At 39.1% G+C, this 15,546-nt stretch overlaps 1 protein-coding gene across 1 annotated transcript in view; it reads left to right on the top strand.

Annotated features, from left to right (window-relative positions):
• Positions 1-15,546, top strand: part of LOC112158603 (kelch domain-containing protein 8B) — a 200,920-nt gene that overhangs the window by 167,217 nt on the left and 18,157 nt on the right. Inside the window, exon 5 of the mRNA XM_024292026.2 lies at positions 8,395-8,496. Coding sequence (XP_024147794.1) covers positions 8,395-8,496 — 102 coding nt within the window. The remainder of the gene's footprint in view (positions 1-8,394; positions 8,497-15,546) is intronic.

Here is a 15,546-nt window from a genome sequence, read left to right as displayed (position 1 = left end):
TCCCTCGCCCGCGCACAACCAACCCCCGCGCGGGTCCTCTTTCCAGACGGCCGGCGGGGTCCTCCTGCGCCCCGCGCGGAGGCCACCCTCACGGCCCCGGGAGGGAGTAAAAACCCTTCGTGCGGGCTCGGCTGCCGGCGCCGGACGACCGGGGGGGGAGACCCCTTCTTCGGCACATTACTGCACCCAAATACCACACTCCTATTCACCATTATCCCGTTCGAATCCCCAAATCCACGGCAGTCCAAATTCTATTATGTTAAGTAATTCCATGCCCAGAAAGTCATCACAACACTAGCGGATCTAGCTGTATGTTCCTGTACTGACGTCACACGACCTATGACCTACTTATCGGTGGCTGCCCAAAATCTGAGCGACCGCGCTATCTTTGAACGCTTGTAGAGAGTGCACGGGGCCGCGGGTGACAAAATAATTATACGGGGGTTCATTTGTGACATAAATACTAATGTTTTATTGCAGTTTAAGAAAAATCACGATTTTCACCACACGAGGCCTTTAAAGGATCAGGGCTGCATGGTGGTGTAGTGGTTAACACTCTAACCTCACAGCATGAAGCCCCTGGTTCAAATTCTCTATTGTGCCAAGGTAGTTTGAATTGTTGAAATGTATTAGAGAATAATAATTTGACCTTTTGCAAATGCTTCCACAACATCTTGTTTTGTATCTTTCTTCTTATCCTAAATTAGTCAAAGCTCCATGTTGTTGTTTAATGTCTTACATGTGAAAAAACTGTAAGCAACCATGGTTAACACAAAAGGACAAACCTTCATAAAACACATCGTGAACATCCACCTCTTTGTATGCTTTTTGAGACAAAACATGAGCGCTACAGCGGCAGGACACAAATTCAACTTTGGCTCAACAGTGTCTGGGTTCTTTCTGTGTGGAGTTAGCCTGTTCTCCTCATGCATGTGTGGGGTTCCACAGTTCAAAAACATGATTCACTGGTGGCTCTAGATTTATAGACGTGAGTGTGTTGCTATATGAACCAGTATTGGCCTGGTCACCCATCCAGGACGTACTCACCTTTACCCCCCCACGGTCTTATGTCAAAACGCTAGATGCACACGGGGGAGGGGTCTGAGCCATAGACCGTAAATAAAAGCTTTGGCTGTTCAAGCAACACATTCTCACTCCCAACTCGTCATTTATGGACACATGGTTCGGGCCCCCTCCGCATCATTTTTTGACATTTGAGGTAACCCCAACTTTTTCGACCACATCTGCCAGTCTTGTTGCATCACGTGACATAAAGCGGCTGCTTGGACCACTATCTGTCCTTGAACCGCCACCTTAACGTGGTGGAGGGGTTTGAGTGCTCGAGTGATCTCAGGAGCTCTGCTGTTGGGGGTTTTTGCCCCTGGTAAGGGGGCCATCTCCCATGGCAGACAGGTCCTGAGTGACGAGCCAGACAAAGAGCGGTTCAGAACCCCTTTATGAACATTGAGACCAGAGATCCCGCCACATCGCCCGGATTGGTGTCACCGGGGCCCCACTCTGGGGCCAGGCCTGGGGTTGGGGCTCAGAGGCAAGCGCCTGGTGGCCGGGGCTCTTCCCACGGGCCCCGGTCGGGTCCAACCCGAAGGAGCGACGTGGAATCACTCCCCAGTGGGCCCACCACCTCCGGGGGAGCTCTGAAGGGGCCGGTGCATTGTGGTTTGGGCAGCGGTCGAAGGCGAGTGCCTCGACGAAGACTAGAAAATGAAGGAAAGAAACTGTTTTTCCAGCTTTTCTTTAGTCTTTTTTTTCTTTTGAAACATCTCAAAACTGGCAACCCTGCAGTTAGAAAAAGTAATCGTTAAAGCTTGTCACAAGTCAAGCACATACATACATATTTACTGTTATCATGTTATGATGCAGACATAAACTCTGCTTGAGAAGGAAAACTGGAAAATGTGCTCTGACATAAAGAAAATAAAATCACTCGGCACTAGAATCACCCCAGACGTGAAAACAAATCGTCACCGCGGGACTCCTCACCTTTAATGAGATCATTATTTCAAATCCTAGAGTTGCGTCTTTGCTGCTCTTGCGTTATGTGTCACTTAAACACAGTGAACCTCTCAGGTTCTACAGTTAAGCTGCAACAAGCGGAGCCGTGGGTGATGAGGGTCGACTGCAGAATCCACGCCGTTCACTGCTGCCCAAAGCTTCAGTCCATATCGTGTTTAATGGATTTATTCACAATTCTTCGGTTTTGTTGTTTAAAAATGTCAAATTCCATACATTATTTAAGAAAAGGGAGGCTTATGGATTTAAAATGTCATGAAACCGAAAATATAAACAGTCATAACTGTGTTGGACCAAAGGGTAAAGCTGTGAAAAGACGTTTTCTACAGGAAGGAGCTGCTGATGTACCTGCATGCTTGTTAAACACAGATCTTGTCCGTTCCTCCTGTATCTGTGCAGGATATCTGCATGTTATTTGGCTTCTGCATTCTCCACGGCTGAATGGGTAATTGTTGCGGCAGCATCTCCATCAGTGAGCTGCTGGAATTTGGAATTAGCATTTAGCTGCACTGCATCCCAGTGTCTCCCCTGCAGCAAACACAAATCGCTGTTATCTCGTGAATCACGTCTCTATTTTTTCTGCACATTTTTTGTTGTTTAGAGGTTTATAGATCAGCTGATGGCATCACTAATGAGAAACTTCTTGTACAACATCCATCAGAGCTTTTTTTCTTCTGCAGAAGTGAGAATATCAGCTCAATGTTTGATTTAAACAAAAAACAAAACAGAGGAGCCTCAACTCCTCTCAGATTTTACCCATGTTGCAATGCAGTAAGAGTGAAATCATCTGTTTTCTACCGAGTAAGACCATTTATTTCCATTAACCTTTCATTGAGTAACACGTCGTATTTGTCTCCCAAACAAGGATTCAATTAAATCTGTTTGTGGTTGGATCAATGTTTACGTTTCCCATGCGGCGCTGCTGCTGCGGCCGCATCATCCACCTGTACTTCACACGCTTCTTTGCAGTGAACCAGAACTGTGTCCTTTTTTAAAAACAATGTATCACAGGCAGTATTAAAGTTGCCCTTATGGGTGGATGCAAGCTGTCTGTGGGCAAAAAATAGTCAAACCTGTGCAGAGCACGCAGGTTTAGTTTGAACACTTATACAATCTTAATTTTTTTGACTGTCACGGACGGTGTGCATGGAGCCCGATAGTGCTGTTCATAAGTCTGCACTCTTTGTGTGCAGCTTGACTGTTCAGGTGCTTACTTATGGACAGTGCTTAAGCAGCCAATTTCAATGAAAAATCTTTGCAAATGTGTTAAGACCAGAATCTATGCATGTTTTTCAGTCTAGTTCCAGGCTCCATGAACAAATCCTGATGAAAATGTAACCAGTTGAACTTTTTCATAGTGACTGATCTGATCTGTGCTTGGTCGGATTACTGAATCAAAAAAACTGGTCAAAACTAAAGATACTTGTTGAAAATCAACTGTACTAAATAAAAGGGCATTTCTGGAACAACTCAGCGGCTTTTTAAGGTGGATAAAAGACTAAGCTCGACCTGCACAAAAACTCAAACCTGCAACAAGACCTGCACCAAAACCCTGTGGTTCTGAAGCTTGAGAGGTCAAGCAAGTGAGAGTCTCACACAGATCTAGTTCAAATTCATAACGGAGAATGTATTCTCGCATAAGTATGTCGAGTCAAGCGAGCTCACCATTTTCATAGCGATTGTTTGCATCTGTTGAAAGCTGCCTTTGTCCAGCTGGCAGTAAAAGTTGACCAGAGGGAGCTGTTGGTGTCGGCTGACAGACAACATCATTCTGCAGCTCAATGAGCTCCATCTGCAGGTGGTCTGGACTGGAGCGCCATCAGAGCACACAAAAAAATTGTGCAGTAATGTACCCGTGGTTTCTTAGAGGGCTAATTTAAAAAAATATAAAAACTCAAACTCCAATCCTGTTGCCTCAACTGTCCCTAAATATCAGATGAAATGTCTTCAGTTCTCAGGACCACAGTGTTCCAGACAAAGATTAGCAAATTGCTTCTTCTCAGGACAAATGTTCTCCTCTATTTTCACCAGGCAGTCTTAAATAACTTCCCCGTGGGTAAAAAAGTTTGCAGTGCTTTGTGATCAGTGTGGCTGCGTAGCTCGCTTTTGTGGCGTTTTCTTTTGAATCAGGGTTTTTTGTGAAAAACACTGGTATGCCGTTAAAACACTTTCCAGTTGTTTCACTTTTCCGCACCAGTTTGTCCCAGATAGTTTGTCAAAGTTTGCACGTCTCACAAAACAGCCAACTCTTGGCATATTAGGCAGATACTGTTGTTGTTTCGTGTTTTCAATTAAAAAAGTAAAAAGCTCATTTCCACTTATTCTGGCAGCTGAGGAAAAACTGAATGTTGTATTCATATTTTTCCTGTAAAGTAATGCAGAAAATATTAATTAGTGAACAATTTTGTTTTTATAAATTTGACTTTGTGTTTATAAATATAACTTTTTTTTTTATGAATATGTTTCTTTATGAAAGCTATCTTACCCCATTGGCCACTCAACTCTCTACAGACCACAGACAATTAAATAAAGGCTTTTTTAAATGATATGGAGGATTTTTGGTTCTGGCCAAGTCCTCCAGCAAAAGCACCGTACGGCCGACCTCCCATCATCTGTGCATGTGACTCAGGACTTAAGAGAGACATAAATATAATAAATAGCTACATTTTTGTATTTGGTCCTTTGGTTCATCTTATAAATGGTTTTTCTTGATTTTATTGTACTTAAATTTTCTCCAGAATACAAGACCGAGCACGCTTTCTCCTCACACCCATCATGATTACAGAGCTCCTTCACTACAACCTCACATCATCTGTACCAAAACTAGTTCAGTTTCAGCTGCATTTCTTATCAACTCAACAGCAAAAAATTTAAATATTGCCCTGACATTTTTTAAACAAAATTCAAAATCTTGTTAAGAAATTTGTGAACTTTTGAAACATTTGGTTTACAACTACAACTCTATTTGGCTCTATTTACTACATTCTACTAAAAAAATGTCTGCATCTCAGGATTTAAAGCTTCAAAACAATCATTTTATTATTAGAAAACAATTCCCCAAATGTTTTTGTTTGGATGGTAAAAAAGTTGTCTTAATTTACATCTTTTTGGAGAAAAAATTTGCGTTTTTGTTTTGGTTTCCTAACATTTTCCCTGTTAGCTTGTTGTGACATGTCATTTATCATGACCTGGGAACAGAGGCTCTGCTGCAGTTTACATTTAAATGTCATTGCAGGACTTTAAAATTCCCCTCATTTCTTCGTTTTAGCGTACCTGCATTGATATCCCATCATCCCCGCTGCCTCGGGTGTTCTGTCTTTGTCTGCTCTTCACTCTCTTGTTGGTAAATGTTGTGTCGGTCACAACTGCTGCCATTTGTCAAAGGCTGCCAAGCGTGCCGCTTTCATCGTGGAGCTCGGCCCGTCCAGCGAGGGCGAAGATGGATGAAGTGCTGCGGCGCTTTATTTCTGTCACGTTAGATTAGGCGGAGCCACGTTTTTGAGTTCCTCCAGATTAAATCAAAGGACTGTCTTTCTCTAACACAGAAATCAATGAGCAGTGATTATTATTCTATGCGTTAGACACTCTCTTTAAGGAACAGGAGATCCCGGGAACTCTCAAAGATTATTTTTAAAAACCTTTTTCATTCTTGAGGTTTTCTTTTTCCAGTTTGCTGCACATGGAAGCGTTGGTCTTTAGCTGGAGCCGTTTATCTTCAATTACAGATTCACTTTTAGTCCCCTTCAGCATCTCATTCACCTCTGTGTTTATCCGTTAATTCAGGCCCAATTGATCAGATTTATGCAAAACTCTGAGGGTTTTTACAGGTACAAGTTAAAAACATGTTAGCTGTTCAGACTTCTTTTTATTTTTTCCATAACAAACAGTTATGGAAGCATCTGAAGTTCTCCTGTTATCAGTGAAAAGTGCTCCTAACTTTGTCGACTTTGTATTTATTTTATTTTTATTATTTTTATTATATATTTAATATTTTATTTTAATCTTTGTGGCAAATGGATCTTGAGTCTGTAATAAAGTATCTATGATGCAGAAATTCAATAGATAACCCAGTAAAATGTTCAGATGTAAAACTGTAGAATCATTTGCTTACTTCTCCCTCATTTTGTTAAATTGTTTCTCTTCATCTAGAGCACTATCGTTGGAGGATTTTTACCCGAGCAAAGGTATTTAGATGATTTTGAATACAATCCCTGTGTAAAGTCTCACATGTCCCAGGAATGGGTGGACCAAAGGCCAGGTCTCCAGCATCATCATTATTTTTTACAGCATTTTTTATTTTCAAATTCTTAATTTTCAAGCATGTTTTTAGGATCTTCTTATGTTTTTATTTTCCATTTTGTTACATAAAGCACAGTTGAAAATAAAATAAAACTACTCCAATCTATCAAGTGTCATATTTTTTATGACAAATGCTTTTTATTGGGTATATTTTATTGGGTAAAAATTAACCAGCAAAAGTGATGGTGTATCTTTTTATAGTTAAATATCAAATATTACTTTGTGTTACAAAAAGATTTGACCCAGAAAAATTCAAGTCTCCTTTTAGCTCTCACACATTTGTCCAGAACTCTGTAGAATCATGAACTCTGACCTGGATGAGGTCAATAAGATCTGAACTTCACTTCATCGTGTTCGGCTTCTGTCATGACCTCTGTGAGTCCTTATTGTGATCATGGATTCGTTTTGGTTGGTCAGTTCTGAAGGTTCTCCATGCGATTCAGAGAACTGCAGGAATGTATTCCTGTGTGCCTCTTCAGACAAAATTCTCTTTTATCTGTTCTTCTATGTCAATGAATTACAGGATGATGAGTTTATTTTTGTAATCTATTATACAAATACCTGCTCAGTATGTGATGGAATTGTTTTATTTCAAGCAAAACCCAAACAAGTTAAAGAGCTAAAAATGAACAAATAATGTTTTCTACGTCACAAATACGATCTTTTTCAAGTGTCTTTTTTTTTTGTCTGATCTCGATTCCCAACAATTCGGATAAAATAATACTAAGGAATTCAATTGTTAGCTTAATTTTCTTTCCATGTGTCCTCCATCGCCAGAAAATAACATGTTAAAACACAATTTCCATCAGTATGTCTTTAAGTCATCACTTAAATGGGAGTGGGAGAAAATGAATTTTAATATTCCATCTTTAATTGTGTTTTTTCTAGAGTCCATTCATTTTTTGATCTATTTTTTCCAGTTTCCGGTGGTTTTTATCCTTATGCCGCTTTCAGCTAAATAAAAAAAAAAAAGTGTTGCAGGACTGGACCCTCTGCTTTCACTCTCTCCTGCTTGCTTGTAGCCCCCAACACCCCCAACCAACATAAAAAATGACAAGAAATATTGAATCTATTCACTTGATCTAGATTCCAGCTTAGACAAAGAAAGCAAAGATGTCATGGATCTATTTATCTGCAAGTGAACTCATCGGAATAGAGCGGAGCAGGCAGGTTGTGCCGATTGTAGCTTCTATGTCACTGAGAAGTTTTTTTAAATTGCATTATTTTCATCTGCTCCCTAATCATAACAATTTCAATAATGAAATACAGTTTTAATCTTTATTTTCTAAATATTCTATGAGAAAAATGCCAAACACATGTTAAAAACACAAAAATACAATATTTATTGGAGTTAGTCTTCAACTTTTTGTTTTTATTTATTTATTTTTTGCATAAAACTAGTGTAAAGAGCACTCATTGAGCTGTTTAGGAAAACATCTAATCCGAAAAATTTACAGGAAAACTTTTTTTCTAACAGGAAAACGACTCAATCGGTGCAGGGAACTTTTTTCTGCAGTGGCGTGAACATGCAGCTCTTTTGAACCTTCAGCAGACGAACAGAAAGGGTGAACGTCATCCCACATTATTGCCCCGAATATAGACATTTAATCAACTGTCTGAGGAGGAAGAACACGGCAGGTGTCAGTCAGTGAAGGGGTTGGTTGCTGTGCGTTATGCAGTCTTTTCTTTTCTTTTTAGTCCTGCGGATTTCTGCTCTTTCTTTCTGTCTGGCTGAGGTTTTACTGTGGATTGTCTGAGTCCTCTGAATGCAGAACCTCTGCATCCTTCCATCATCCTGTCAGGCATCTGTTTGCACATACTGGAAACAGGAGCAGAATTTCACTAGAAAAAGTTTCTTAAAAAATACAGTTTTCAGGTTTTCCAAACTTGTTTATGAAATCATAAAGATGCTGATCTCACTGCTGCTGCTGCAGCTGGAAATGGAAACCAGAACATTGTTTGGGAGTCTGAACGTGTTTATTTGTCTTCTGTTTCTATTTTGGAAATAAAAAGATCACCTCTGACTCTCTGACTAACACCATGTTGTTCTCCTAACTTTTCCAGGAGTTTGGATCAAACCCAGCCGAACGTCACGGATGAAGGAGAAGAGGGCCGACTTCGTGGCCGGGAGTCTGGGAGGAAGACTGGTGGTGTTTGGTGGTCTGGGTCAGAACTTCATCTTTTTTCTGTCATTTGTCACTATGGATCCAGAAATAATGTTAAACTTGTCTTAGAGCAATTACACCTGCGATTTTGTGTTTAAAACATCAAACCCATATTTTAGTGAGCTTAGTGGCCAGAATCATTTCTACAACAAACTTTTTTAGAAAAACTGATGATAATTTGTCCAAATAAATTTATATTTCATTTCCCTTTCATAAAGTACTCCAATGACATTTTTTAAACAGCGTTCCCAGTAGTGTTCTAATTATGATTAAGACGTTTTTAACCAAAATCCCACAACCTAAATGTCTTATAAAGACATTTTTTTCCTCTGCTTCCAAAATCTCCTCTGAGGGGGTGTGGCTTTTGGAGCTGAGCTGAGCTGAGCCGCCCCGCCCCTGATCCTCCCCTTTTTGATCCTAATAGCTAGCGTAAAACTTTACCGCTGCTTCATAAACACATCAAGCTAAATCGATAATGTCCAGCCGTATGGTTCTGATCCGGATGTCAGCTGGACGAGGAAGTGAAGATCTTCATGGACAGAACTTCCTCCAAAATCCTGATTCTTTCTCCTTCCAGTTCACCAAAGACTCTTTTAGCTAATTCTCCAATGTTTATTGACTGTGATCAATACATTCAATCATTGGTTTCTCAGAGTTCTTGATAAAATAATCAAAGCTAACATCAAAATGCTCTTTCATTGATTTACAATCCTTTCCAACTGCGGTCAAATGAGCCGCCGTTCACATTTCCGTGGTCACATCAAGAAGCTCCGTGGAGTCTGGTGGAGATTTTCCAGCGTTCTCAGTCCTGCTACCGTAAGTATTGGATGAAACTCACACCAAAAATCCAGTGATGCTGATTTGACCACAGAAATGTGAACGGCGGCTCATTTGACTGCAGTCAATGTGAAGATACCATCTTCTCTTCTCCAGAACCTGAACTAGACACTAGGAACAGATGAGGGTTTAGTGCATGTGCAGCAGAGCTGTTGATGGAAAGAAGATCATTCATTCAGACAGAGTCTGTCCAAGACAGTTTGATTGATTGATTTAAAAGGAGAAATACTCAGAAATGCAGAAACAAAATGATTTCTGATTACATTTGTTCTCTGTCATAAGAAAAATGCCACACAGAAGGGGGACTTTAACTGGGAGTGGCTGGGATAGGCTCCAGCATCTCTGTAACCCTCAAAGGATTAAGCGTGTTTGGAAAGTGAATGGATTTATTTCATTTTTAGCATAATATTGATAAAAACCCGGCCAGTAGGACTGCTCAGACTGAAACACAGTTTCTAATTGGAAGCTCATAAAAAAAGTCTTTTCTTACAATCAATTAACAAAATCCTCATGAATATTACAGATAACAGCCTTTCCTTTTGCAGCTTCTTTAAGTGAGTGATGATTATGAGGACGGTTCGTGTTTCTGCAATAATTTGATTCTTTCAGTAGAAATTCAAAGTAATGAGGTTTGGAAACATTAAACCTCTGATGAAGAAAGAAGATAATAAGATAAAACTTAGAGGACAAACTTTTTTTAAATTCTGTCCTATTAGTGTCTCAGAGCATTGGGGAAAGTGATGGATTTGCATTCTTTCTTTAGCCATCTTATCTTCAGACGATAGAATGAATATATGACGGTCACATACAGAATGTATGGATGCTGGGTCATATGGTTTATATTTTCAACAATTTGTACCAAATAGAGATTACAATTTTAACAAAAAGAAGTAAGTTATTTGAACCCTTTAACACCAGAGCTCCAGTGTATCGTCTTTGATTTACTGTAACTTCTCAACTGTTAACACGATCAACGTAATTCCAGAAGACTCTGAAGTTCAGAGTCTTCTGGAATTATTGTGTTAATGGTTGAAAAGTTACAGTATGTTAAAGTTTTTGTGTTTACAATGATACAAATGTGTCTTCTATAAGAACATTTACAGCAATATCTCCCAGTCACTCCATATACAGAATAAACTGCTTTTGGTGTCTCCAGAAATCATTTGTGGCTTTTCAGTGATACTAAATGTAAAGGGGCGTGGCTCTGGGAATTGTAGTTTTTGGTGGATTGAAAAAAGGAATTGTGAGAATGCTTCGCAAGCTTTCACACTAGTGATTCTCCTGCTTTTTTCTGTACTTTTTTCGTCACATAAAAACTCAATCACACATTCAGTGATATTAGCAATCTTGGTATTAAAACATTCAGCTTGTTCAGGACATTATTGCTTGTAATTTTTAGTATTCAGAAACTTTATAGTTTTTGAAATATTGAGCAAAATATGCCCCATAGGAAATATTATTATTATTATTTTCATATTTTTTAAATAATTTAGTAATGAGCTGTTATATTAGCATTATGCTAGCTAGTTGTGGCAAATTTGTTATCTACTAAGGTTGTTTAGAGTTTAGCTTATATTTTATCAACTGGCTAATGTTTTTGACTAATTTTACCAAGGATTTTAAGGCTATTTTGTAATTGTGCCAGTATTTTAGCAATGTGCTAGTTTTTAGGCTAATTTCGCATTTTCTGAGGTTTTTTGGACTAATTTAGAATTTAGCTGNNNTTTTTTTTTTTTTTTTTTGAAAATTGTCATATATTGAGAATTTTTAAGCAAGGTAACTAACCATTTTTTCAGAAATTTAGGTCAACTTCAATGCTCAGTTAATATTTTTTAACAAAATTTCAAGTCGTTTTTTAAGCAAATTTTGCATTTTGCAAATAACTTTTGCATTTTCAGCAAATCCTTTCAGCAATTTAAGTAAATTGCTTCAGCCTTTTCAGCAAAAAGCATTCAGACAAGCATTATCACAGTTTTCTAGAATGGACATTTTTTTCCCTCTGGTAGTCAGAGAATTTTCAGTTTTTCCAAATTGTGTCCCATGAATGATCCAATTCTACTTTTAAAAATATTTTACACCGTTTATTATTTATTATTATTTTAAAATGAGCTTTTAATAAAATAATAAATATGAGAACATCTAGAAATTTGTTAGATTGCTACAGAGATTTATTTTCTGTTTAAGGACACAAAATCTAAAAGTAAATCTACTTTCTATAAACTTTGGAACACACGAGGACAGTAATATTAGCTTCCTATTGTTGCTGTGCAGAATGATTCTGTTTTTAATCAAACGTCTGTAATAGCTTTAATCCCTCTGCACTCCAACCTGATCCGATAATAGAAAGTGTCTCACTCACTAATGAACTCTTTAGGCTCCCATTTTCTGCCGTATTAATATTGAAACTATTCATGCATGATGTATTTTCTCTCCTTTAGACTGAGATTATGTTTATTTTTTTCCATTTAAAAAAATTAAATGAGAAGTTGCAGAATAGTTTCTGCATTTTAAAGATATTTCGTATGTCTGAATAATTTCTCAGGAGATAGAATCCTGCTGAAAATTGAAAGATTTTTCTCTTGAAAACATTTCAAATGAAGACAAACCTAAAGGATTCCAGCTACAAGATTGTCTGTTAGCTATTGATTGAAACCCGTGTTCATATGAGGTTAACAGGTTTCCCTGCAGGCCGAGCAGTTGTTCTGTTTGGATCTCAGAAACCATCGTTAATGTGCTCTGACATGTGTGCACGTGTGCGGCTGACGAGGAGGAGGGCGAGCCGCCCTGCTGAGAAGATCCAGCAGGCGACTCGGAAGTAAAAGGCAAAGAAGAACTCATGAAATGTTCGGATGCTGGAAGGTTTGGATAACTTCTGATCCTTTGAACAAAGAGAAACTTCTGGCTGCACGGAGGTTGATGGTCTTTTCGATATTATTCAGGTTAACTTCTACTTCTGCATAACAAAGATGCTCCACGTCTGTTTTGTTTGAATAAAATAGTTACTTTTCACACAGCATTTCACCAAGCCTCTAAAAAGAAGTGAAACAATCTTACCTGAGAGCTGCTGCTGTGTGCTCTGGTTGTCCCTTCCAACCAGGAGATCAGTGGCTCAGGCTGTTGGAGGTTTGATCCTTCATTCAGGTGGAGGCCTTGTTGCTGACCCACTGCACCAGTCAGGAGTCTCCTTTAGTCTTATTGGGGGTTGCTTGGTTAGATGGGTGTTGGTCCTTTTAATTGTAAAAAGCCCAACCCCTATCTTAAGCATATGAATTAGGGGTGTAACTTTACATTTTAACAGCGATTCAATTTTATTTTTGTGGTTGTCGATTTGATTCATCTTTAATTTTGGTTCATTTTGAACAATCCGATTTTCTGACCTAAAATCCGTCTAGGACATCTTTAGACAAATGATGGTTGATCATCATTTGCTGTTGTCCACTGTTATAGTTTTTTTTCTTTATGTTACTGTAAAAATAAACTTACCATGTGTAGGGTTGGGAACCGAAATTTGGTTCCAAGTTGGAACTGTTATGGTTTACGCGATTCTACCGAAACCCAAACAAGCTGTTACAATCGGTTCCTCATTCGGTGCTACGTTTCATTGAAGGTCTATTTATCTTAGGACATGTCCATCACTTCTACTCCGTTCAGTACTTTGAAGTTCTAGCCAATCCTTCTGCCTTTCCTGAGATAGTGGGCGGGTTCATATAAGACCGCTGACGGGGCGAGCACGAACGCTCGCAGCGCTCGAATGTCACATAAGTTTGACAGGTCGCTGCGTCGTATCAGCCAATCAGGAACTCAGCTTTGGGCACAAGACGTTTTCAGTGACCTGATCAGCAGGTAAAATACTAATCCAATACGAGTGTCTTGTCCCGTCACAGCACGGCGGTTCTCTGGCTGCAGCCAGACTCCCATACTTCAGCGGAGCTCGCTCGCTCAGTACGCTGGGAGACAGACAGCCTCTGCGGGGAGCAGGAGCAGCCTGCTCGGGTCTCCTGAACTGATATTTTACTTATTTTCGTTGAGACAACAATAAAAAAAAGGTCCCCTATTTTTCCCCCTTTGGAGTCTTCATACTAAGTTAAAGAAACCCAGCGGAAGCGGCTGTCATCCAGACACCCTCCCGGTAACAAGAAAAGCTCAGAATTACCTTTTTGACAGGCAGCGAGCAGCAAATTCGCTGCGCGGTGAAAGAGTGGCAGGTCAGCGGTTTGCAGCTCAGGAGCTCTAATTTAATGGGACTAGTCAGCACGTCAAAAAACAACAGCACCCAAAACAATCATTTTTGACGCGGAGGTCTTAACCATGCGCCAGTATGTGATTTGGGAATGAAAATGTGTTGATTTGGGAAGACGTGGGCATTGTTTTTAATTACTGAAGTACCAAAATGGCAACAAATAGGAATCGAAGCAAAAGAACCGCTTTAGCACCGGGACCAAACAGAACCCAATCGGTGTCCAACCCCTAACCATGTGTCAACCCAAATGGTATTACGCAAAATCAATTCAATGATCGATTGATCGAACTTTGAAATGATTTTTTAATGGTAAAGTTTGATTGGATTCTGCCTCAGACGGATCAATCTGGTTGTATTGTTTGAATAGAAATTGATTCATTTATTATTCGTTACTCCCCAGTTATAAACTCATCACACTTTCATGTCTCACGTCGAGTAAATCAACCGTTAAAAGTTGAAAGATGCCGGTGTGGTGGCCTTGTGGTAGAGTGTCTACCCTGAGACTGGAAGGTCGTGAGTTCAAATCCAAGGTCAAGTTCTAATAATGGGACCAACTCACGGATTCCTCAACCCAAGGGTCAAGAGTGGAAAACAAATTTCACACACAGTGTGACAACTGATGAGACTCTAAATTTAAACTAGAGTACCGGTAACCATAAAACCCAACCAGTAAACAATCTGCTGCTGTTTTAAATTACGCAAATATTTACTTAATAGTGTAAAAACTCCACTTGATGCCTGATCCAACAATTACCCAACCATCAGAAATTACATCTCATTAAGGCCAAAAGTTTAAGCCTCACAGATCCTCCTTAATTTAAGAAAATGTAAATTATTCAAACATGGTCATAAATATGAGAACAAGCACTATTTTGTTCCTATTAACTTCCTGTGCTGAAATATTCACTTTGAGTGTCTGATTCCTCTCTGAGCAGCTGCCGAACGAAACCACCAATCTCATGACTGCTGAATGTTATTTTTGGTTTACATTAACCTAAAATTAACCTAAATGCTGGTAACCAGACACACATTTAAATCAACTTTTTTGTATTCTAATAAATCTTTAAAACGTTTCTTCTCATTTAAACATTTTCATTTATTTTTCCTGATCTGATCCATGATCAGATGGAAGTTACAGAGTCCAAAACATGTATTTATAGAATGTTCACCGTCCTTGCTGGTCATTTTTACAGAAACGGCAATGAAGCAGAAGATCCCCGCAGGAAACTGTCATGTCTGTTTCTGTTCACTCTCCACACCTGAGGGCTTCCATAAACCGGAGCCTCTGCGTCGGCAGGAGCTCCGGTGACCCCGCTGTGGGCAGATCCAACAGCAGAAACCATCAGGAACCTGACAGCCACTCATTTGTTATCGTTGTTGCAAATCTGTTTCCATCTTTTCCCCTTCTTTAGATGCATAATCAGATTTAATCCTAATTCATTTATCAGCAACGATTCAAAGTGGGTCAAGATGGGGATCGTTTTCTTCCTCTCGGATGTTTAAAATTCTGATCAAGATACATGTTATTTATCCCCACAGGGAAATTCTGTTACTGATGAGGCAACTGTTGGTAAGGTTTCAGATCGAATGATTTAAAGTAAACTAAAACTTTAATTGATAATCAGAAAAAGTGTTAAAAAAAGTTTTTTTTTCAACGGAATCAAAGAAGTCTTTTAGGGACAGAGGATAAAAAGAGGATACGGCAAGAAAAAAATCGATTTTCATTATTTGAAAGGAAATAATAATAATAAAAAAATACAAAGTAACATTTTTTAATGACAACAGAAACAATTCAATTCAATCATGAAACAAAAGTAAAATTAGTTCAATGACCGAGCAAAATTACACAAATAGGTGACCCACAAACCCACACATTAGACCGCCTAACAAATATTAAAGACATTACAAACTTGAGTGGAAATATGAATATAAAAAAAGGAATAAAACAAATACAGGAAAAAACTAAGACTAAAT

This window comes from Oryzias melastigma, linkage group LG7, assembly GCF_002922805.2.
Source record: "Oryzias melastigma strain HK-1 linkage group LG7, ASM292280v2, whole genome shotgun sequence".
Lineage (NCBI taxonomy): Eukaryota > Metazoa > Chordata > Actinopteri > Beloniformes > Adrianichthyidae > Oryzias > Oryzias melastigma.
The sequence above is the reverse complement of the archived record's forward strand: the minus strand, read 5'-3'. Positions and strand labels throughout refer to the sequence as shown.